Raw genomic sequence first — 25,254 nt, forward strand, 5'->3', positions numbered from 1 at the left:
GTTTCCTTCCTCCCAGCTGTTCCTCATGCGTTTGATTTCCCTCTCTTTATATCACCCCTCCTCCTATTGTAGGGCGTGGATTATAGTTCTCATTTCAGTTGTAGCTCTTGCTTTAGTATCTTCACTTGTAGCTATCAGTTCACTGGACCTGTGTTCTGCTGCAGCAAGCACTCCGGATATTACCAGCTGTCCTTGGATCCGTCTTCTCTGCAGCTGCAACACCTTCAGCTAAGTGTACAGACATTGTTGTGTACCTGATTATTTTCTGACTGGATCTGAGGTGGCCACGGTTCCCTCCATATACTGAGTAGGGCACCGGTGGCCGTGCCCCTTCCACTATTGTAGGTGTTACAGTGGTCATCAGTCTTAGGCACGTGGGCATGCCTCGTTCCGCCATTTGGATCCGGGCATGTGCTTTAGCAGCATAGGGAGAGCTTTGAGGGTCGGACAGGGGTCACCCTTTATCCTCCCTAGTTTGGGTCCGGTCAGTAGCTCTTTTACTGTGTATACTATTGTTGCTCACATACAGCCGTGACAGTAGGCAGTAGCAGCCATACAGAACATGATGGTCAGCAGGCTGCAGCAATGGGATGATGGTAGCGGTAAGATGATGGAGGCAGCAACAGTCGTACAGAACATGATGGTCAACAGGTCGCAGCAGTGGCATGATGGCAGTGGTGGCATGATGCAGGCTGGCAGCAACAGTGGCAAGATCGGCCTCAGCCAGAGGAGTGCAAAAATGCTCATAGATCCAGGCTTGGATCATTTTGAGAAAAATTATGTTTTGGACACTGGTGGAGAACAACTTGGTCCATTTGCATGTCCTCACAAACCATCCCCCCCACCCCTCCTCCCATGGAACTGAAAACCCTCTCTGAGATGACACCAGAGGCTGGGCAAGAAAGTGAACCTGCTGTGCCAGTACGAGCCACTGTTCCAGTCTGCCAGAGTTTAGGTAGGCCTGAATCTGGGCATTGAGGTGGGAACTGTAGGCTTGCTGACTGGCCTCAGCCTGGCGCAGCACTTGGAAAAATTCTCCATCATGTTCAGAAGACTGAAAAGGGGGATGACTCTGCAGGGGGTGGAGAGGGGCCTCCCTTTCATAAATGCTGGCAGCAGGCGTATGCTCACCGTACGCTACAGCAAGCTGCTGCATATACAGTGTTTCCTGGTAATGTAATTTGGCCTTCCTTTATGTTGGAGTAAAACATTTCCCCATTTTGCTTTGATAGCGAGGGTCTAAAAGCATGGCTATCCAGTAATCATCAGACTGCTTGATTTCAACGATCCATCTGTAACTGCGTAAGCGAGTCTAAAGGTCGCCATTCTGGCCAGTGTGCCTGAGGAGCTAGGTCTTTCCAACTCTGTCCCTGACTGAGATGGGTGTCATGGCCTTTGTCACCGACATCGTTCACACCTTCTCCCCCCCAACGTGATGTTTCGGGAGAACATACCCCCTTTCTCAAGCATGAGTAATCGGGCATGTTCTCCCGAAATGTCGCGTGGAGGGGAGAAAGTGTGAACGATGTCTGTCTCAGCGTCCCTCATGATGTATCATTTTATATTGGAATGAAGTAAAGAAATAAAAGAAACAAAAGCTTTTGTACCAGCGACTTGTGAGTATGGCTTCTATTTCTCACTCACATACAATATTGGCACAATGAGGTAAAAAGAACACACAAGTCTGCAAGTTTGAAAGACTGTTAGTGCTGGGTTTAGCAGAGCTCCTGGTGTGGACTTGTAATTGCTACAGGTGACTGAAGTGCTTCATATTATAATGGCATGTGTCACCCTCATCATCCTCATCCTCTTGCTCCTCCAACTCTGACTCTTCTTCCTCCTCCAGTGGCAGCACCTCCTCCTCCTCTACCATGTGAGTTTCTCATTGTGGGTCCCCAACAGCTACAAAGCGGACAACAAGATGCATTAGCTGTTCTTCTTCCTCCTCCTTCGTCACAACCTATTGCATAAGAATCAGTGTCTCTTCAAAAATACATATGAGGGGGATTAAGGACAACTGCAGCATGATTGGCATGGACTGCCACCGCCCAACCTCGAAACCACACATGCTGCTGAAAAAAGGCACAGTCTCCTGGACATTGCCAGCACCTTGGGCAAGCCAGTGCAGTTTTTTAAAAAGCCATGTAGGGAACATGTGCTATTTCCCCCAGGTTCAGGGTAGCCAGAATGTGGCGGCCCCTGTTGCTGACCACCTTGCCCAGTTGGAGACAGTGGGGTGACAGCCATCGGGATGTTTTCTGCTTGATGTACTTTAGCAACTGATCACCGGAGCGGTTACTCTCACCTAGATCGATCACTGCATGGCAACACTTGACTTGACACATGTGATAGGAAGGAGGTGTGGTGGGAGCAACCCTGTGCCCTGCTGCTGTTGAGGACAGAGATGGATAAGTGACCGTGTGGGAGCCAGGATGACACAATCATGGAGGGGTCAAAAGGACCTTGCCTAGTTGCTGAGGTGCTGCCTCGCCGCTGCCAAAAAAAACATTGTTCCAGTGGGCCATGAAAGACATGTACTGTCCCCATAACAGCTGCTCCAGCTGTCCACCATGGAGTGTAGCTTGCCACACAGTTAGAATTGCAAGGAGTGGCACATATACTCCACCACTTGAGAGTATAAGGCACTTCTACAATGATACTGCAGAAAGTGTATCACCAGCAACATGGCCAGGTGGGTGTTCAGCTTGAAGACAAGCTAATTGTTAGTGGAGAAAAGTTTTTTGATAGCCAAACATTCTGTTGTAGATGTCTCATGATGGAGCCAAGGACAAAGAAGAGTCTTAGAAGGAGAATAAGAAGGTGATGGTGATAATGATGACAGATATCATATTGCTTGAGGATGTGAGTTGACTTCCAAAAAGAGGACCAGGAGAAGGACAGACAGACTTGTTTTGAATGTTGGCCAGTTGTATTTTCCCAAATGATCTGGTGCTGCCACCTTATGTGCTGCAATAGACTTCTGGTACTTAATTGTGTTTCAACGGCCACTGCTTATTTTAGTCCTGCCTATTTTGCACACAGCTGTGGTTTTGTGCCTGCCTTGTGGAGAAAAAAACACCATATGGTAGTTACTCACACAGAGCTACAGGCAGCAAAGCTTAGCTTAGGTCTGGCACATTTTGGGCCTAACCCACCCACAGTGTCAGCTGCCTCCTTCTCAGCACCCCAATTCAGCTCCCATGTCCTCTCCAGCACACAATTGTCATTGGAGTACTCACCCTCCCTGCCAATTTTATCAGAATAAATTTGAATAATCATGGTGGACTCCTGGTCCCGCCTACTCTGCATTTTCCCTGACTGCCACTGTTGCTGCCCCCACCACCAATGCCACAGCAACAGATGCCACTATTACCACCACCATCAAAACAGCTATGCATGGGTTCCCCAGCCTTCTCCCGAACCTCCTCCTAAGGGCAGCCCAAACGGTGACGGCTCTCACACAAGTCATCAACAAGGAGACTCTGTTGACTATCTGCTGTAGGGCGTTGCAGGGTTTTCTTGCCACTTCTTAGGAAAAAGGAAGGCGCCCCAATAGTAAGGGGCAGTGAAGACTCCACTGAAAGTCTTCTCTGGGGCTGCAAGGAGGAGGAGCAGGAGAAACACTGTGACCCCTGGCTCCAGGGCACAGTGTCAGACTCTGAAGTCACCTTCATGTCATCCTGCTGCGACTAAGAGGATTAAGACATCCGATCCACAATCTCATACTCTTTCACCTCAAATATAAATGATACGCTTTTCCAAAGCCAGCAGGGGCAACTGTGGTCTACTACTACTTCTGGTGCTGCTGCTACCTATATTCTGGCTCTGGGTCTTTCGTTTGGAACCTTTCCATAGCCCTGACATTTTTGGGTCTCACAGATAATTTTGTGTGTTACCCTGTGTATTAGTGTAGTAATCACGTATATGCTGGCTTGAATATAGTCAACAACCCCTAAATAAAAGTGGCACCTTATGAAGACAATAAACGGAAGCGGATTTAGGCCTAAATTTAGGCCTAAATTCTTATCACTCATAGATAATTTGGTGAAATATCCTGTGTATTGGTGTTCTAATCATCTATATGCTGGTTTAAATACATTAATCAGCCCCCCCAAAATAATAATAATAATAAATAAATAAAAAAATTCCAACCATGTGGAGAAATAAATAAATAAATAAAAGGAAATGGCTGATTAAGTCCTGACACTTAATATCACATTATAGGAAAACACCTTGTGTATTGGTGTAGTGAACAACTATGTGCTAGTTTAATTCAACCACCGCAAAAAAATAAAATTCCAACTCTGTGGAGAAAAAAATAAATGGAAATGGGATCTGACGTTTACTATCATGTAATTACGCACAGATAATTTAGTCCACTACCGTATTGATGTAGTGATCAACTATATGCTGGTTTAATTATATTGAATAACTCCAAAACAACTTGGAGCTATGTGGAAAAAGAAATGAATGGAAATGGATGATTGAGGCCTGACGCTTAATATTAGGTAGTCATTCACATATAATTTGGTGCACTATCCAGTGTTTTGGTGTAGTGAATGTCTTTATGCTATTTATTTCAATTGAACAACCCCTCAAAAAATTTGGAACCGGGTGGAGAAAGAAATATATAGAAATGGATTATTGAGGCCTGATGCTTAATATCACATTATCACTCACAGATAATTTGTTGCACTACCCTGTGTATTGGTATACTGATCACCTATATGCTGGTTTAATCAACTTGAAAAATTCCCACAAAAATATTAAATTCCATCCATGTGGAGAAAGCAATAAATGGAAATGGATGATTGAGGCCTGATGGTTAATATCATGTTATCACTCACAGGTAATTTGTTGCACTACCCTATGTATTGGTGTACTGATCACCTATATGCCGGCTTAATTAATTTAAACAACCCCAACAGCAACAAAAAATTCCAGCCATGTGGGGAAAGAATAAATAGCACATTATTACTTACAGATAACTTAAACCAAAAAACAAAAAAATGAAATATGTCAGATGCCCTGACAGGAAGTTCACGATAGTATTCTATGTGCTATAGAATAGATTAATGGTAGAACATTTGTTATACAGTTTTGTGCTTATTCCACTTACCCCCCTCCCCCCCCCCAAAAAAAAAGGATTTCTATTAACATGGGGAAAAAATGAAAGTAATGTAAGGTAGCTGCTTTTGAGATTTGCAGCTGCTGCATTTGTGCTAGGAGGCAAAGCCAGGCTCAGCTCCTCACTCCTCGCCCCCTGGCTGACAGCTTTCCCTGCCTGTCCCTATTCTACACACACAATTCTTCTTCTTTGTAATTCTAGCCTCGCTCTTCAATGTCCCTGGCAGTAGAATACAACAAGCTTAGTTGTTTTTTCACTTTCTCTGATTCCTTAAGAATTAAGATCATTTTTCTGGCAGACACTGTAAGACCCAACCACCCTCATTCACAGCCCAGCACAAATTTACGTTTTGCTCATTCTGCTAGGGCACCTCCCTGCCTGCTGATTCACTGATTTTCTCATCCAAGCTGTCAGCCTGGGAGCAAATCAGGGCAAGCCCTCCCTCCAACTTCCTCTCAGGGTCATGTGAGCACCCTTCTTCTTCTTCCCTAGTGCTTTTTTTCCCAGTGACATGAGCAGTAAAATGGTGCTATGCAACATTTTACTGGATTTGTCTGAAAAGAGCCTGAAAAAGTTCAAGTTTGTCTGTCATCTGAAAAATTGCAGCGTTCGTGCCAAACCTGATTCAGTACGAACTGTTTCACTCATTTTTAAAGGGGTTTTCTGAGATTTTGAAACAGATGACCTATCCTGATAGGTAGGGGCCTTCTCAAACAGCTAATCGGCAGGGGTCCCGGGTGTCAGACCCCCACCGATCAGATACTGATAACCTATCCTGAGGATAGGTCATCGGTATCAAAATCTCGGAAAACCCCTTTAAGTCAGGCCATTACCCTGTAAAATACACATTTTCCACCTTAGGCAATATATTAATTTAACTAACTCACCTCGTAGCTTCCACTTCACCATTTGTTGCAGCATAGTAAGGTGTATCTAAGTTGTACTCATCAAAAACACCCCAACGGAGATGAGCCCATTCATGGACAAATACTTTACCTGAAAGTTAGATTTAAAAAATCTTTCATTATAGTTACAGCATGACACACCTGTGAATTTACAGTATAAGGATTATTCTTTTAAACTTCTTGAATCAGGTTGCATAAGTTTTAACACTAGCCCTCATTTATAATGAAATGGTTTAGTTATATGATTTCTCATGTATATTAGTTTCTAGTAGCATTAAAATGTTATGTATCTGATAATCATACATTTACCCATTCCCTACATTTGATGTAAGATGTCTACATTCCTGCCTTATCTCTTTTGGTTAAATACTCTAGTTTCTCATGAAACTAATTTGACATAATTTCATGACGCGCTACCAAAACCGTTAATAGGGATACACTCATAACAACCACTGGGTGGCTTCACAGCCCTAGAATAGATATTCTTGTGACACAATACAGTATCTCAAAGTCAATGTTGTTTTGAATAGGTGGTCATCTGGTTACACATATATCAGAACACGTTTAGCTCCTTGTCTTGTCTAGGAATTTCAAGAAAGGATACATCCGTACATGAAAGTTCTCAGTGGAAAATAGTCTCTGTAAAAATGGCACACATTTACTGCTTGGTGATTGTGGGGGCACAGAATCCTCCCATTAAACAGAAAAAAAAAAGTTATCAAAAATTCATGTGTACCACAAAATATTACCAGTAACAAGGACAGATCCTCCCACAAAAAACAAGTCCCCATGCAACTCTGTCACTAGCAAAATAAAAATGTATGGTTCTGTTCTGCCATCTTCCATGCCCCGACTTGTTTACTTCTGGCAAGGTATTGATTGGGTTATGTACACTGCTGAAGCCAATGACTGGCTTTGGCAGTGACATGCCCTCAAGTGGCACATCACCACTAGGTCACATGCCACATGGGGACATGTCACCACTGAAACCAGTGATGGACTGCAGCGGTGCATGTGATTATGTCCATACCTGGCCATAATTAAGCATGCCAGGAAATGGAAGATGGCAGAATGGGAGCCAGGGTGCATGACTGGAGCAGCTGGGAGCAGGTATGAATTTTTCTTTAGATGAACCATGCTAGGAACCATAAGTTAATTGCTAATACTGTCATTTCCAGAAAACCAGTTTAAGTCCAATAGAATGGAGCAAATGTGGTATAACTTGGTGATCTACACCGCCAAACACCGCAGAGAGATCAAGAAGAATCAACAAGTAGTAGGGTGGTAGGGTGAGAATAACAGAGGAGCTTGGAGACTTCTTCCTCTTTTATTGCATATCTATTATGTAAAAGCAGTAAAACGTTATATACATTTGATTTTGCAGGAATCATATCAAATCCCAGAATGAAGGTAACATGCAATTTATTCTGCAAGGTGAATGTTATAAAAAAAAGCGTGTTTACGTCATAAAAAATGCCACTGGAAAATACAAATTCTGCCACAATAAAAAACAAGTCATCCATTGTCTTTGTTGGCTGGAGTGGTTAATGAGTCTAAAACCTATGTAAGCTGCTTGAAAATGTCTAAAGTTGGTGCCTATATCAAAGACAACAATAAGAGCATTTCTTAATTTCTTTTAGTGATAACTACAGATGTAGCAGGGTTAGCACTCAAACTCTTAACTCAAATCTCTTAAATCATAGTGTTATCTTGAAACAAAAGCCATTGAAAAGCAATTGAAGGTGTTTGCTTAGTTTAGCTAAAACATCTCAGAAATCTCAGAAAGCATGAGTGTTAACTCTACTACATCGGTAGTTAAATGGTCACTAACTTCTAGCACAACTTTGCATAAATCAATAATACAAGCGATCAATCAGTGGCATAGCTAGAAGTGGCTGCCACAGGAATGGGGGAGGCATGAAAGGAAGCGGTTGTGAAAAAATTACTGGGGGGGGCCCCATTCAAAAAAAAATTCACAACCGCTTCCTTTCATGCCGCCCCCATTTCTGTGGCTAGTAAAGATCACTCTCTCAGACCAGGCCCGGCAGCTGTTCCATCCGTTTCCTACACTGTCTATACTGTCACTGTATATCATTTCATTGTGTAATATTGTTGAGGGGGCCCTGACAAAATCTTTTAGTCCTCCTCCTCCTGGATGGGCCACTTTTGGATCAGGGTCCCCTGCTTCCCCGATAGCTACGCCCCTGGCGATCATTAAAAAAATGGTAATATATCTTATCACTAATGTTGAGCGAACCCAAATTGTAACGTTCGGGTCCGTACCGAACTTTACGATTTTTGGTACCCGGACCCGAACCCGAACTTTGCCGGTAAAGTTTGGGTTCGAATTCAGTGTTCAGGCATTTAATAAAGCTTGTTGAAAGGCTGCAGGGCAGCCAATCAACAAGCTTTTAAGCTGTGTGTCCTTAGAAGCCATCACAGCCATGCCTACTAATGGCATGGCTGTGATTGGCAGGTGCATCATGTGACCCAGACTCTATATAAGCTGGATCACGTGTAGCACCACCCATCAGCTCTCAGTAGTGAAGGGACAGAAAGCAGGCAGCTGAAGTGAGGGACAGTGTTAGTGCGATTTTTTTTGTGGGTGCAATACACCATCTTTGTACCCCTGACACAGAAAGCTAATCATAAATCTGGCTGTTAATTCTGTGAGTGACCTACAGCGATTTTTTTTTTTTGTGGGTGCAATCCACCATTGTACTTTGTACCCCTGACACACAAATATAATAGTTAATTCGTCTGTTAGTTAGGTGCACGTCATATACCCATTTATTGCATGAAGTACACCTGCACTGCATACGCGACAGGGAAATTTATATAGTTATTTTTTTAGTTTTTTTAAGATTTGTTTTTAAAATTTATATTCATTATAGAAATACAATAAAAAAAGATTGGACAGCGAAGTCATGGTTGACTAAATTACAATAAACAAATTATGCAATTGAACAAGTATGATATGCGACAATAACATCATAAGAAATCAGGATTCTCTGACTCTGTCCAAAATTCTTATAATAAAACAAAATAATGAAAGGTCCCCCCTGTCCCGCCGGAAATCCCCCCCTCCTCCCTCATTATCCCTTTGTCTCATTGTCTCTAGGGCTATGGAACGGAACAAATCCCCTTTGGAAAAAACAATTATACATGCTCTATTTTATGTGTCCCCGGTTTGGAATATTATGCATGGCCAGAGGACGGCAGGGTACAGATTAAGACCAGTATACCCACGTTTTTCTGCACTTTATTTTCTGCCAGGGGCTCTGAATAGCAAGTCTCTCATAATTCTTGACCTTCCTTGTTAAGTTTAGCCACTCCTCCAGTTCTGGTTATGTACTTGATCCCCATTTTCTTACTATTATTACTCTGGCTAATAATAAAGTCTTAAGCCAGAAGATTTCTACACTCCCAGACATTTCTTGGGGAGGAGAAAAAAGGCCCAATATGGCCAATTGAGCGTCAAAGGAGGGTTTTATGGCGGTCCTGCTAACTAGTGCCTCAAAGACTCTACCCCAGAAGAGCTGTATTGGTGGACATAGCCAAATCATATGAAGGAAATCTGCTTATTCCTTTTTGCACTTCCAGCACCTATAGTCCGAGTTTTTGTATATTCGAGAATAGCCAGGGTATAATACAGACAGTGGAGAATGTTAAACTGAATTAGCCTATGGTTGCTAGATAGGGAAGCCATTTTTACATTCTTGTATATAACCTTCCAATTTAGTGAATTATTTATACCCAAATCTTGACCCCATTTTAACTCACTTTTAAACTTAATTACATTACTTAAAGGGAACCTGTCACCAGTTTTATGGTGTCCTAACTAAGAGCAACATAAATAAGTGACTGATTCTCTTAGCAAAATGCTGGGTCACTTTCTTTAATTGACCCAGTCAATCTGCCAACATCTTGTGTTGAAAAGCTCCAGCTCATAATGATGAGTCATGAATATTCATGAGGTCCTGACTCTCCCCGCCTACTGGCTGCAGATTGACAGTTTTTTTCCATATGAATCAGCAGCAGGTGGGCAGGGGAGTGGCTATAGCTGTGAATTAAATTAACGCTGGACTCAATGACATCACGCTGGACTCAAATCAGCTCATTAGCTTGCGGCATGTGGCATGTTTGTGTGTATATTATGAGGTAACCATCTGTCACACCAGTAAGTGAATACATCTAAGGCACTTTTTAGTAGTTAATGATTGTATATAATTAGTTAGATTATAATCAAATATCCACATGACAGGTTCCCTTTAAGCCTTTTTTAATCTTCTTATAAATCTGTGCAATAGAGGCTTTATTCGCTTTAAAATTATAACAAAAGTCAGTGAACTCATTTGTATTCACAACAAAATAACTTTTATTCTGAGTAGACAAAAACGCATGTTTTAACTGAGCATATCTAAAATAAACTAGTGTCCCGTGTATATTTTCGCCACACAAATCCTCCATCCTTCTTATGTCTCCAGAGGAGACTATTTGTGAAACCCTTGTGATACCCAAATTTACCCAATACCTATAATCTTCAATTAACGTAAATTCCCTGAGATTGGCGTTATGCCAAAGGGGAGAAAAAGTTAAAGTGTATGTGATCCTTAATATCAGTTTAACTTTTTTCCATACTAAGTTAATTGCATTGCTCATGGGACATTTTTTCCCTCGTGTTCCCATAAAACCTGATTCCAAAATACTAAATATGGCTCGTTGAGGACCTGCAAATTCTCTACTGAGGATATGATATATTATATTATCTGTGTCGCCCATACACCACTAAATCTGGGCGGCAAGATAATATCCTTGGAGATAGGGGAGAGATAAGCCCCCGTCTTCCTCTGAGAGCCATAAATATTTTTGTTTAATCCGGACTCTCTTCCTTCCCCATATCAGGTCATTGCGGAGACTTTCCAAAGTCTGAAAAAGGAGTCCTCTATCCAAACAGAGCAGGCAGTAAGAATCATTTTAATCAAGGCAATTTTATCTGATTGACAAAGAGTGAATTTTTGCCAAACTCAGACTTTATCTTTAATTTGGAAAATGCAAATGTGATCGCACACTACATCCAGCACTCTGCCCTCCATGCTGGATGAGACATTGGTTTATATTTTGGCCAAAGCATAGTAAGCCACTCACCGCGTCAAGGCTGTCTCATGAGTGGTCCCTAACTCTTGTTCCTACCTGTTCATGGGCCATGACAGCCACATAAAATCCAGGGAATGCAGGTCAGCATGCAAGCCAAGTACACTTTGCTTGTAACCCCGTCCGGTGCCATTACAGCTTTCATCGGATCCAGGGATGCAAGTACCAACATGCATGCTGAACCTACCATATACTTCTCCTGGAGCCAGATGGCTAATGGTAGGTTCTATACAAGCAGACTCAGTTTTATACTGACTTTAAAACCAGCCTCAAGGACAGATTAACTGGTCAGGTGTGCAATGACTCCAAGGAGATCGCCACGCCTCCAATATATACTACAAAGAAAAAAATAAGGGGTTGGGTCAGCACAACCTGCTGCAGGTGCACATCACTATGGCGAAATACATATACAAACGGAAAATGCAAATGTGATCGCACACTACATCCAGCACTCTGCCCTCTATGCTGGATGAGACATTGGTTTATATTTTGGCCAAAGCATAGTAAGCCACTCACCGCGTCAAGGCTGTCTCATGAGTGGTCCCTAACTCTTGTTCCTACCTGTTCATGGGCCATGACAGCCACATAAAATCCAGGGAATGCAGGTCAGCATGCAAGCCAAGTACACTTTGCTTGTAACCCCGTCCGGTGCCATTACAGCTTTCATCGGATCCAGGGATGCAAGTACCAACATGCATGCTGAACCTACCATATACTTCTCCTGGAGCCAGATGGCTAATGGTAGGTTCTATACAAGCAGACTCAGTTTTATACTGACTTTAAAACCAGCCTCAAGGACAGATTAACTGGTCAGGTGTGCAATGACTCCAAGGAGATCGCCACGCCTCCAATATATACTACAAAGAAAAAAATAAGGGGTTGGGTCAGCACAACCTGCTGCAGGTGCACATCACTATGGCGAAATACATATACAAACGGAAAATGCAAATGTGATCGCACACTACATCCAGCACTCTGCCCTCCATGCTGGATGAGACATTGGTTTATATTTTGGCCAAAGCATAGTAAGCCACTCACCGCGTCAAGGCTGTCTCATGAGTGGTCCCTAACTCTTGTTCCTACCTGTTCATGGGCCATGACAGCCACATAAAATCCAGGGAATGCAGGTCAGCATGCAAGCCAAGTACACTTTGCTTGTAACCCCGTCCGGTGCCATTACAGCTTTCATCGGATCCAGGGATGCAAGTACCAACATGCATGCTGAACCTACCATATACTTCTCCTGGAGCCAGATGGCTAATGGTAGGTTCTATACAAGCAGACTCAGTTTTATACTGACTTTAAAACCAGCCTCAAGGACAGATTAACTGGTCAGGTGTGCAATGACTCCAAGGAGATCGCCACGCCTCCAATATATACTACAAAGAAAAAAATAAGGGGTTGGGTCAGCACAACCTGCTGCAGGTGCACATCACTATGGCGAAATACATATACAAACGGAAAATGCAAATGTGATCGCACACTACATCCAGCACTCTGCCCTCCATGCTGGATGAGACATTGGTTTATATTTTGGCCAAAGCATAGTAAGCCACTCACCGCGTCAAGGCTGTCTCATGAGTGGTCCCTAACTCTTGTTCCTACCTGTTCATGGGCCATGACAGCCACATAAAATCCAGGGAATGCAGGTCAGCATGCAAGCCAAGTACACTTTGCTTGTAACCCCGTCCGGTGCCATTACAGCTTTCATCGGATCCAGGGATGCAAGTACCAACATGCATGCTGAACCTACCATATACTTCTCCTGGAGCCAGATGGCTAATGGTAGGTTCTATACAAGCAGACTCAGTTTTATACTGACTTTAAAACCAGCCTCAAGGACAGATTAACTGGTCAGGTGTGCAATGACTCCAAGGAGATCGCCACGCCTCCAATATATACTACAAAGAAAAAAATAAGGGGTTGGGTCAGCACAACCTGCTGCAGGTGCACATCACTATGGCGAAATACATATACAAACGGAAAATGCAAATGTGATCGCACACTACATCCAGCACTCTGCCCTCCATGCTGGATGAGACATTGGTTTATATTTTGGCCAAAGCATAGTAAGCCACTCACCGCGTCAAGGCTGTCTCATGAGTGGTCCCTAACTCTTGTTCCTACCTGTTCATGGGCCATGACAGCCACATAAAATCCAGGGAATGCAGGTCAGCATGCAAGCCAAGTACACTTTGCTTGTAACCCCGTCCGGTGCCATTACAGCTTTCATCGGATCCAGGGATGCAAGTACCAACATGCATGCTGAACCTACCATATACTTCTCCTGGAGCCAGATGGCTAATGGTAGGTTCTATACAAGCAGACTCAGTTTTATACTGACTTTAAAACCAGCCTCAAGGACAGATTAACTGGTCAGGTGTGCAATGACTCCAAGGAGATCGCCACGCCTCCAATATATACTACAAAGAAAAAAATAAGGGGTTGGGTCAGCACAACCTGCTGCAGGTGCACATCACTATGGCGAAATACATATACAAACGGAAAATGCAAATGTGATCGCACACTACATCCAGCACTCTGCCCTCTATGCTGGATGAGACATTGGTTTATATTTTGGCCAAAGCATAGTAAGCCACTCACCGCGTCAAGGCTGTCTCATGAGTGGTCCCTAACTCTTGTTCCTACCTGTTCATGGGCCATGACAGCCACATAAAATCCAGGGAATGCAGGTCAGCATGCAAGCCAAGTACACTTTGCTTGTAACCCCGTCCGGTGCCATTACAGCTTTCATCGGATCCAGGGATGCAAGTACCAACATGCATGCTGAACCTACCATATACTTCTCCTGGAGCCAGATGGCTAATGGTAGGTTCTATACAAGCAGACTCAGTTTTATACTGACTTTAAAACCAGCCTCAAGGACAGATTAACTGGTCAGGTGTGCAATGACTCCAAGGAGATCGCCACGCCTCCAATATATACTACAAAGAAAAAAATAAGGGGTTGGGTCAGCACAACCTGCTGCAGGTGCACATCACTATGGCGAAATACATATACAAACGGAAAATGCAAATGTGATCGCACACTACATCCAGCACTCTGCCCTCCATGCTGGATGAGACATTGGTTTATATTTTGGCCAAAGCATAGTAAGCCACTCACCGCGTCAAGGCTGTCTCATGAGTGGTCCCTAACTCTTGTTCCTACCTGTTCATGGGCCATGACAGCCACATAAAATCCAGGGAATGCAGGTCAGCATGCAAGCCAAGTACACTTTGCTTGTAACCCCGTCCGGTGCCATTACAGCTTTCATCGGATCCAGGGATGCAAGTACCAACATGCATGCTGAACCTACCATATACTTCTCCTGGAGCCAGATGGCTAATGGTAGGTTCTATACAAGCAGACTCAGTTTTATACTGACTTTAAAACCAGCCTCAAGGACAGATTAACTGGTCAGGTGTGCAATGACTCCAAGGAGATCGCCACGCCTCCAATATATACTACAAAGAAAAAAATAAGGGGTTGGGTCAGCACAACCTGCTGCAGGTGCACATCACTATGGCGAAATACATATACAAACGGAAAATGCAAATGTGATCGCACACTACATCCAGCACTCTGCCCTCCATGCTGGATGAGACATTGGTTTATATTTTGGCCAAAGCATAGTAAGCCACTCACCGCGTCAAGGCTGTCTCATGAGTGGTCCCTAACTCTTGTTCCTACCTGTTCATGGGCCATGACAGCCACATAAAATCCAGGGAATGCAGGTCAGCATGCAAGCCAAGTACACTTTGCTTGTAACCCCGTCCGGTGCCATTACAGCTTTCATCGGATCCAGGGATGCAAGTACCAACATGCATGCTGAACCTACCATATACTTCTCCTGGAGCCAGATGGCTAATGGTAGGTTCTATACAAGCAGACTCAGTTTTATACTGACTTTAAAACCAGCCTCAAGGACAGATTAACTGGTCAGGTGTGCAATGACTCCAAGGAGATCGCCACGCCTCCAATATATACTACAAAGAAAAAAATAAGGGGTTGGGTCAGCACAACCTGCTGCAGGTGCACATCACTATGGCGAAATACATATACAAACGGAAAATGCAAATGTGATCGCACACTACATCCAGCACTCTGCCCTCCATGCTGGATGAGACATTGGTTTATATTTTGGCCAAAGCATAGTAAGCCACTCACCGCGTCAAGGGCCGTAAGTGGTGAAATATTTAACCTATAATAATCCTAAACCGAGGGACTAATCCTAATGCCCAAATTATCCAGGGAGTCTGTTGGAGTAAGAATCCTAACCTCGGCATCTATAATATGGGGGGGGGGGGGGGCGGTTAAAGGGGAGTTAAACATATTTCTACCAATTCACCTCATAACCCCATACTGCCCCAAATTAATTTATTAATTTCATTACATAAGGTAATGCTAAACCATTTTAACCATCTTGTAGAAAAATAAGGACGTCGTCTGCATAGAGGCTTATTTTATCATGAACACCCCTCCCCCCAAATCCCCGCACCCTCTAATCCGATCTAATTCTGCAAGCAAGGGGTTCCAAAAAAATAGCAAATAGGAGGGGGGATAGAGGGCAGCCCTGTCTTGTTAATCGATATAAAATAAAGGCATCCGAACATGTTCCATTAATATTTATTCTTGTGGTGGGTTGGTTATATAATAACTTTACCCACCTGATAAAATTAAAGCCCATATTCATTTTCCCCATAGTCTGCCATAGGAATTTCCACTCCACCCTGTCAAACGCCTTGGATGCATCTAATGACAGGATGGAGCGGTCCTCCCCATCCCCCACATGAACATTTATTATTGCTCTACGAATGTTGGATTGGGCAAGCCGCTTAGGGATGAACCCAGTTTGATCTGGATGTATGATTTTACCAATTATCCTCTTTAGTCTATTGGCCAGGACTCTGGCACATATTTAATAAGCAGTATTAAGTAATGAAATAGGACGATACGATCTCCTGTTCATCCTTGCTCTTCTTTAATACAAGTGTTATAATTGCCTCGGATAGGGAGGGAGCCTACCCTCTTCCCAAGATAAATCTAATACCTGCAATAGATAGGGAGGCAATACCTCACCATATCTCCTATATAGCTCAAAAGGAAGTCTGTCCAAGCCCGGGGAAGAATTGCCACTGATAAAACTCAAAGCCTCCTTTAGTTCGTCTAATTGAATCGGAAGGTTTTGTGAGGCCCTGTCCCCTTCTGATAGAGCTGGCAGGGTGATATTATCAAGAAATGTATAAAGATCTCTTTCCTCCCTTTCCGTCTCAGACCTATATAATGAGGAGAAATAGACAGTAAATTCCTGCTTAATCTCCTCACTATCAGAAGACAGGCAACCATTTCTTATCTAATAGATTTAATTTTGTTAGAGACCTTTTGATTTTGGATTATAGTAGCAAGGAAGCGACCTGGCTTACCTGCTTCACAATATTGTTTCTGACCTGCAAAAAAAGCCAGCTGTTGGGATTTGTCTTGGAGGTATAATTTATATTCCCTTATTTCCTAAGACGACATTGTACTTCTGAATTTTGATTATTACTAATCTCGGACTGTAAGGATCTAACCCTCTGTTTAAGTTGTATCTCATTTTCTGTGAAATTAGCTTTAATTTATTTAATTTGGCTAAAAAAATTCCAAGAGTAAATGCTTTTAGGGCGTCCCAAACATAATGTACATGAGTAGAGCTAAAATTCATAAGCCAAAATTCTTTAATTTCACTACATATTTTTTCATGATCCTTCATTTCACACCTGCGTTAGGTGCGGATCCGTCTGGTATCTGCACAGACAGATCCGCACCTACAGTACAGACCAAAAGTTTGGACACACCTTCTCATTCAAAGAGTTTTCTTTATTTTCATGACTATGAAAATTGTAGATTCACACTGAAGGCATCAAAGCTATGAATTAACACATGTGGAATTATATACATAACAAACAAGTGTGAAACAACTGAAAATATGTCATATTCTAGGTTCTTCAAAGTAGCCACCTTTTGCTTTGATTACTGCTTTGCACACTCTTGGCATTCTCTTGATGAGCTTCAAGAGGTAGTCCCCTGAAATAATTTTCACTTCACAGGTGTGCCTTGTCAGGTTTAATAAGTGGGATTTCTTGCCTTATAAATGGAATTGGGACCATCAGTTGCGTTGAGGAGAAGTCAGGTGGATACACAGCTGATAGTCCTACTGAATAGACTGTTAGAATTTGTATTATGGCAAGAAAAAGCAGCTAAGTAAAGAAAAACAAGTGGCCATCATTACTTTAAGAAATGAAGGTCAGTCAGTCAGCCGAAAAATTGGGAAAACTTTGAAAGTAAGGGCTATTTGACCATGAAGGAGAGTGATGGAGGGATGTTCACGAAAGCCAACACGCAAACAACTCCATTCCACCGACAATGGAGAAAGACAAACCTTCCTTCCCTATCAATTTTTTGTTCAATAGGCTCATACTCCACCCTTCTGTGTATGTAAACACTCACCCCACAAGAGAAAGATGATAAACAGGAATTATACTCATACTGTGCCCTTTTTTTTTCATACATGCCAGTTTTTCCAATGTTAAATGCGTTTCTATTAATCCTACTATCGCAGGGAGATGAATATTAATTAAATCAGAAACGATTATTCTTTTAGTTCTATCTGCTAAGCCCCTAACATTCCAAACCAGGATTTATTGAGTCATTCTCCCGAAACAAGATACACTAAGGCACTACCTCCGGGAGACATTCCCTGGGTGTTATTCGTTTCCATAGCCCTCGAGACAATACAAAATTGATCCCCCCTCCACCCCCCAATCCCTACTTGGTCCGCAAGGAGATACAACCTTAAAAACCTTCCACTATCTGCCCTTCCCACCTGCCTCCCCCCTCCTTATGTAACCATGAATGATACAGTTAAGTCAAGTACCTATTCCCCTCTCATCGAGCCATTTCAACAACTCTTCTGATTTTGTAAAAAACAAAACTCTCTCTTGATAAATCACTCTCATTTTAGCGGGATGTATCATGGAATATTTAATCTTGGCACTTATGAGTCTTTTCTTAACCTCTCGGAACTCTCTTCATTTCATCTGAGTTTCTCTGGCGAAATCAGGATAAATCTCTATTCTATTACAATTGTATTGTAAGTCTCAAACATCCCTCTTCCTCTTCATAATCATATCTCTATCCTTCTGGGACAGCATGGTGACCAAAATGGCCCTGGGAGGGCTACCAGGGGGAAGTTTTCTCCCTGGAATCCGGTGAGCCTTCTCAACAGCAAATAGAGGAGAGATATATTCGACACCAAATACTGCCAATAACCATTTTTGAATAAAACCTGCAGTGTCATCAGACTCTGTCCCCTCAGGTAAACCTAATATTCAAAGATTTAATCTTCTAAATCTATCTTCTAACTCAACAAGTTTTTCCCGTAATGATTTGCTCTCTAATCTGATAACTGAATTCTCTTGGTTGTTAAATCCATCTCTTTTTTAATATTTATTGAGAACTTCTGTAGATCTTTAACCCTTTCACGAATTTTATTAATCTCGTCTCTTATTAGTATAATATCAGATTGAACAGATGCTATCTTTGTGGATAGGTCTCCTAAAGATTGATTAGAGAGTTGAACTGCCTCTAAAATAATAATCAATTTCCTATCCATCTCTCAAAAAACCTTCAAACAGTTTACCCACAACAGATGTTAAACTTACCGGCCTATAGTTTCCAGGCTCTGTTTTTGGCCCCTTTTTGAATATTGGCAACACATATGCCACGCGCCAATCCTGTGGGACATTCCCTGTCAGTATAGAGTCTGCAAATATCAGAAATAAGGGTCTGGCTATGACATTACTTAATTCCTTTAGGATACGGGGGTGTATGCCATCCGGTCCTGGCGATTTGTCTATTTTAATCTTTTTAAGCCGCTGATGTACTTCTTCCTGGGTCAGACAGGACACTTTTAATGGGGAATTTATTTTTGCATTCTGCATGTCATCTGACAATATTTTTTTCTCCAATGTATTCACTGAGGAAAATAAACTGTCAGATGACATGCAGAATGCAAAAATAAATTCCCCATTAAAAGTGTCCTGTCTGACCCAGGAAGAAGTACATCAGCGGCTTAAAAAGATTAAAATAGACAAATCGCCAGGACCGGATGGCATACACCCCCGTATCCTAAAGGAATTAAGTAATGTCATAGCCAGACCCTTATTTCTGATATTTGCAGACTCTATACTGACAGGGAATGTCCCATAGGATTGGCGCGTGGCATATGTGGTGCCAATATTCAAAAAGGGGCCAAAAACAGAGCCTGGAAACTATAGGCCGGTAAGTTTAACATCTGTTGTGGGTAAACTGTTTGAAGGTTTTTTGAGAGATGCTATATTAGAGCATCTCAACGGAAATAAGCAAATAACGCCATATCAGCATGGCTTCGTGAGGGATCGGTCATGTCAAACTAATTTAATCAGTTTCTATGAGGAGGTAAGTTCTAGACTTGACAGCGGCGAATCAATGGATGTCGTATATCTGGACTTCTCCAAAGCATTTGACACTGTACCGCATAAAAGGTTAGTATATAAAATGAGAATGCTCGGACTGGGAGAAAACATCTGTATGTGGGTAAGTAACTGGCTGAGTGATAGAAAACAGAGGGTGGTTATTAACGGTACACATTCAGATTGGGTCACTGTCACTAGTGGGGTACCTCAGGGGTCAGTATTGGGCCCTATTCTCTTCAATATATTTATTAATGATCTTGTAGAAGGCTTGCATAGTAAAGTATCAATTTTCGCAGATGACACTAAACTGTGTAAAGTAATTTACACTGAAGAGGACAGTATACTACTACAGAGGGATCTGGATAGATTGGAGGCTTGGGCAGATAAGTGGCAGATGAGGTTTAACACTGATAAATGTAAGGTTATGCACATGGGAAGGAAAAATGCAAGTCACCCGTACATACTAAATGGTAAAACACTCGGTAACACTGACATGGAAAAGGATCTAGGAATTTTAATAAACAGCAAACTAAACAGCAAAAACCAGTGTCAGGCAGCTGCTGCCAAGGCCAACAAGATAATGGGTTGCATCAAAAGGGGCATAGATTCCCGTGATATGAACATAGTCCTACCACTTTACAAATCGCTAGTCAGACCACACATGGAGTACTGTGTACAGTTCTGGGCTCCTGTAAACAAGGCAGACATAGCAGAGCTAGAGAGGGTTCAGAGGAGGGCAACTAAAGTAATAACTGGAATGGGGCAACTACAGTACCCTGAAAGATTATCAAAATTAGGGTTATTCACTTTAGAAAAAAGACGACTGAGGGGAGATCTAATTAATATGTATAAATATATCAGGGGTCAGTACAGAGATCTATCCCATCAGCTATTTATCCCCAGGACTGTGACTGTGACGAGGGGACATCCTCTGCGTCTGGAGGAAAGAAGGTTTGTACACAAACATAGAAGAGGATTCTTTACGGTAAGAGCAGTGAGACTATGGAACTCTCTGCCTGAGGAGGTGGTGATGGTGAGTGCAATAAAGGAATTCAAGAGGGGCCTGGATGTGTTTCTAGAGCTTAATAATATTACAGGCTATAGCTACTAGAGAGGGGTCGTTGATCCAGGGAGTTATTCTGATTGGAGTCGGGAAGAAATTTTTTATTCCCCTAAAGTGGAGAAAATTGGCTTCTACCTCACAGGGTTTTTTGCCTTCCTCTGGATCAACTTGCAGGATAACAGGCCGAACTGGATGGACAAATGTCTTTTTTCGGCCTTATGTACTATGTTACTATGTTACTATCAATCTGTTCTATTTTCTTATCTAATATTGCCTCTCCCCCTACTACTTCTACGCTGTTCCCAGTTCCTTCTCTATCTAGAATCCTAATATATTCTGGGCCAACCTCATCTTGGGCTGGGGAGATTTTAAAAACTTGTCCATCTTAGTCAATGGGCTACTGGACCCTGCCCCTTTAGGAGAGGCCGGACTATTTGATTTCCTATTAAGATTCTTTGGAGGCATCTTTTCCAAAAATCTGCTGAGTATATATATATATATATATATATATATATATATATATATATATACAGTACAGACCAAAAGTTTGGACACACCTTCTCATTCAAAGAGTTTTCTTTATTTTCATGACTATGAAAATTGTAGATTCACACTGAAGGCATCAAAACTATGAATTTACACATGTGGAATTATATACATAATAAACAAGTGTGAAACAACTGAAATTATGTCATATTCTAGGTTCTTCAAAGTAGCCACCTTTTGCTTTGATTACTGCTTTGCACACTCTTGGCATTCTCTTGTTGAGCTTCAAGAGGTAGTCCCCTGAAATGGTTTTCACTTCACAGGTGTGCCCTGTCAGGTTTAATAAGTGGGATTTCTTGCCTTATAAATGGGGTTGGGACCATCAGTTGCGTTGAGGAGAAGTCAGGTGGATACACAGCTGATAGTCCTACTGAATAGACTGTTAGAATTTGTATTATGGCAAGAAAAAAGCAGCTAAGTAAAGAAAAACGAGTGGCCATCATTACTTTAAGAAATGAAGGTCAGTCAGTCAGCTGAAAATTGGGAAAACTTTGAAAGTAAGGGCTATTTGACCATGAAGGAGAGTGATGGGGTGCTGCGCCAGATGACCTGGCCTCCACAGTCACCGGACCTGAACCCAATCGAGATGGTTTGGGGTGAGCTGGACCGCAGAGTGAAGGCAAAAGGGCCAACAAGTGCTAAGCATCTCTGGGAACTCCTTCAAGACTGTTGGAAGACCATTTCAGGGGACTACCTCTTGAAGCTCATCAAGAGAATGCCAAGAGTGTGCAAAGCAGTAATCAAAGCAAAAGGTGGCTACTTTGAAGAACCTAGAATATGACATATTTTCAGTTGTTTCACACTTGTTTGTTATGTATATAATTCCACATGTGTTAATTCATAGTTTTAATGCCTTCATAGTCATGAAAATAAAGAAAACTCTTTGAATGAGAAGGTGTGTCCAAACTTTTGGTCTGTACTGTATATATATATATATATATATATATATATATATATATATATATACAGTATATAAGTATATATACACTGCTCAAAAAAATAAAGGGAACACTTAAACAACACAATGTAACTCCAAGTCAATCACACTTCTGTGAAATCAAACTGTCCACTTAGGAAGCAACACTGAGTGACAATCAATTTCACATGCTGTTGTGCAAATGGGATAGACAACGGGTGGAAATTATAGGCAATTAGCAAGACACCCCCAATAAAGGAGTGGTTCTGCAGGTGGTGATCACAGACCACTTCTCAGTTCCTATGCTTCCTGGCTGATGTTTTGGTCACTTTTGAATGCTGGTGGTGCTTTCACTCTAGTGGTAGCATGAGATGGAGTCTACAACCCACACAAGTGGCTCAGGTAGTGCAGCTTGTCCAGGATGGCACATCAATGCGAGCTGTGGCAAGAAGGTTTGCTGTGTCTGTCAGCGTAGTGTTCAGAGCATGGAGGCGCTACCAGGAGACAGGCCAGTACATCAGGAGACGTGGAGGAGGCCGTAGGAGGGCAACAACCCAGCAGCAGGACCGCTACCTCCGCCTTTGTGCAAGGAGGAACAGGAGGAGCACTGCCAGAGCCCTGCAAAATGACCTCCAGCAGGCCACAAATGTGCATGTGTCTGCTCAAACGGTCAGAAACAGACTCCATGAGGGTGATATGAGGGCCCGACGTCCACAGGTGGGGGTTGTGCTTACAGTCCAACACTGTGCAGGACGTTTGGCATTTGCCAGAGAACACCAAGATTGGCAAATTCGACACTGCGCCCTGTGCTCTTCACAGATGAAAGCAGGTTCACACTGAGCACATGTGACAGACGTGACAGAGTCTGGAGACGCCATGGAGAACGTTCTACTGCCTGCAACATCCTCCAGCATGACCGGTTTGGCATTGGGTCAGGAATGGTGTGGGGTGGCATTTCTTTGGAGGGCCGCACAGCCCACCATGTGCTCGCCAGAGGTAGCCTGACTGCCATTAGGTACCGAGATGAGATCCTCAGACCCCTTGTGAGACCATATGCTGGTGCGGTTGGCCCTGGGTTCCTCCTAATGCAAGACAATGCTAGACCTCATGTGGCTGGAGTGTGTCAGCAGTTCCTGCAAGACGAAGGCAATGATGCTATGGACTGCCCCACCCGTTCCCCAGACCTGAATCCAATTGAGCACATCTGGGACATTATGTCTCGCTCTATTGCACCACAGACTGTTCAGGAGTTGGCAGATGCTTTAGTCCAGGCCTGGGAGGAGATCCCTCAGGAGACCGTCCGCCACCTCATCAGGAGCATGCACAGGCGTTGTAGGGAGGTCATACAGGCACGTGTAGGCCACACACACTACTGAGCCTCATTTTGACTTGTTTTAAGGACATTACATCAAAGTTGGATCAGCCTGTAGTGTGTTTTTCAACTTTAATTTTGAGTGTGACTCCAAATCCAGGCCTCCATGGGTTGAAAAATTTGATTTCCATTTTTTTTATTTTGTGTGATTTTGTTGTCAGCACATTCAACTATGTAAAGAACAAAGTATTTTAGAAGAATATTTAATTAACTCAGATCTAGGATGTGTTCTTTTTGTGTTCCCTTTATTTTTTGAGCAGTGTATAGAGCGAGACATGATGTCCCAGATGTGCTCAATTGGATTCAGGTCTGGGGAACGGGCGGGCCAGTCCATAGCATCAATGCCTTCGTCTTGCAGGAACTGCTGACACACTCCAGCCACATGAGGTCTAGCATTGTCTTGCATTAGGAGGAACCCAGGGCCAACCGCACCAGCATATGGTCTCACAAGGGGTCTGAGGATCTCATCTCGGTACCTAATGGCAGTCAGGCTACCTCTGGCGAACACATGCAGGGCTGTGTGGCCCTCCAAAGAAATGCCACCCCACACCATTACTGACCCAATGCCAAACCGGTCATGCTGGAGGATGTTGCAGGCAGTAGAACGTTCTCCACGGCGTCTCAAGACTCTGTCACGTCTGTCACATGTGCTCAGTGTGAACCTGCTTTTATCTGTGAAGAGCACAGGGCGCCAGTGGCGAATTTGCCAATCTTGGTGTTCTCTGGCAAATGCCAAACGTCCTGCACAGTGTTGGGCTGTAAGCGCAACCCCCACCTGTGGACGTCGGGCCCTCATATCACCCTCATGGAGTCTGTTTCTGACCGTTTGAGCAGACACATGCACATTTGTGGCCTGCTGGAGGTCATTTTGCAGGGCTCTGGCAGTGCTCCTCCTGTTCCTCCTTGCACAAAGGCGGAGGTAGCGGTCCTGCTGCTGGGTTGTTGCCCTCCTACGGCCTCCTCCACGTCTCCTGATGTACTGGCCTGTCTCCTGGTAGCGCCTCCATGCTCTGGACACTACGCTGACAGACACAGCAAACCTTCTTGCCACAGCTCGCATTGATGTGCCATCCTGGATAAGCTGCACTACCTGAGCCATTTGTGTGGGTTGTAGACTCCGTCTCATGCTACCACTAGAGTGAAAGCACCGCCAGCATTCAAAAGTGACCAAAACATCAGCCAGGAAGCCTAGGAACTGAGAAGTGGTCTGTGGTTACCACCTGCAGAACCACTCCTGCAGCATGTGAAATTGATTGTCACTCAGTGTTGCTTCCTAAGTGGACAGTTTGATTTCACAGAAGTGTGATTGACTTGGAGTTACATTGTGTTGTTTAAGTGTTTCCACAGCGGACAATCTTAAAATGTAATTACCAATAAAGAGAGACCTACCCTATTATACATGGATTAGATAATATACCAAAATATCATGATATAGGTCATACATGTGTAAACAACCACAAAGGAAAATTCCCCATTACCCAAAAACAAGAGTCCCAGACTGGAAATCAGATCTAAATAAAGGGGAATGGGACCAAATGAAAACAGACCTTCATTCAAGGGGCAGGAATATAAGACGATAAGCTGGTATGTGAACTAAAAATAATAGATATGAGACCCAGAAGGACTGATGTCCTTCAACCCAGCCGGCAGTTTACTGGGAGGAGAAGAGCCAACC

General features: G+C 43.1%; 1 protein-coding gene across 1 annotated transcript in view; it reads right to left on the reverse strand.

The window, feature by feature from the left end:
* Nucleotides 1-25,254, reverse strand: part of LOC120978989 (calcium-activated chloride channel regulator 1-like) — a 77,140-nt gene that overhangs the window by 31,947 nt on the left and 19,939 nt on the right. Inside the window, exon 4 of the mRNA XM_040407474.1 lies at nt 6,016-6,124. Within this exon, the coding sequence (XP_040263408.1) occupies nt 6,016-6,124 (109 nt within the window). The remainder of the gene's footprint in view (nt 1-6,015; nt 6,125-25,254) is intronic.

The sequence above is a fragment of the Bufo bufo genome, chromosome 9 (genome assembly GCF_905171765.1).
Source record: "Bufo bufo chromosome 9, aBufBuf1.1, whole genome shotgun sequence".
Taxonomy (NCBI): domain Eukaryota; kingdom Metazoa; phylum Chordata; class Amphibia; order Anura; family Bufonidae; genus Bufo; species Bufo bufo.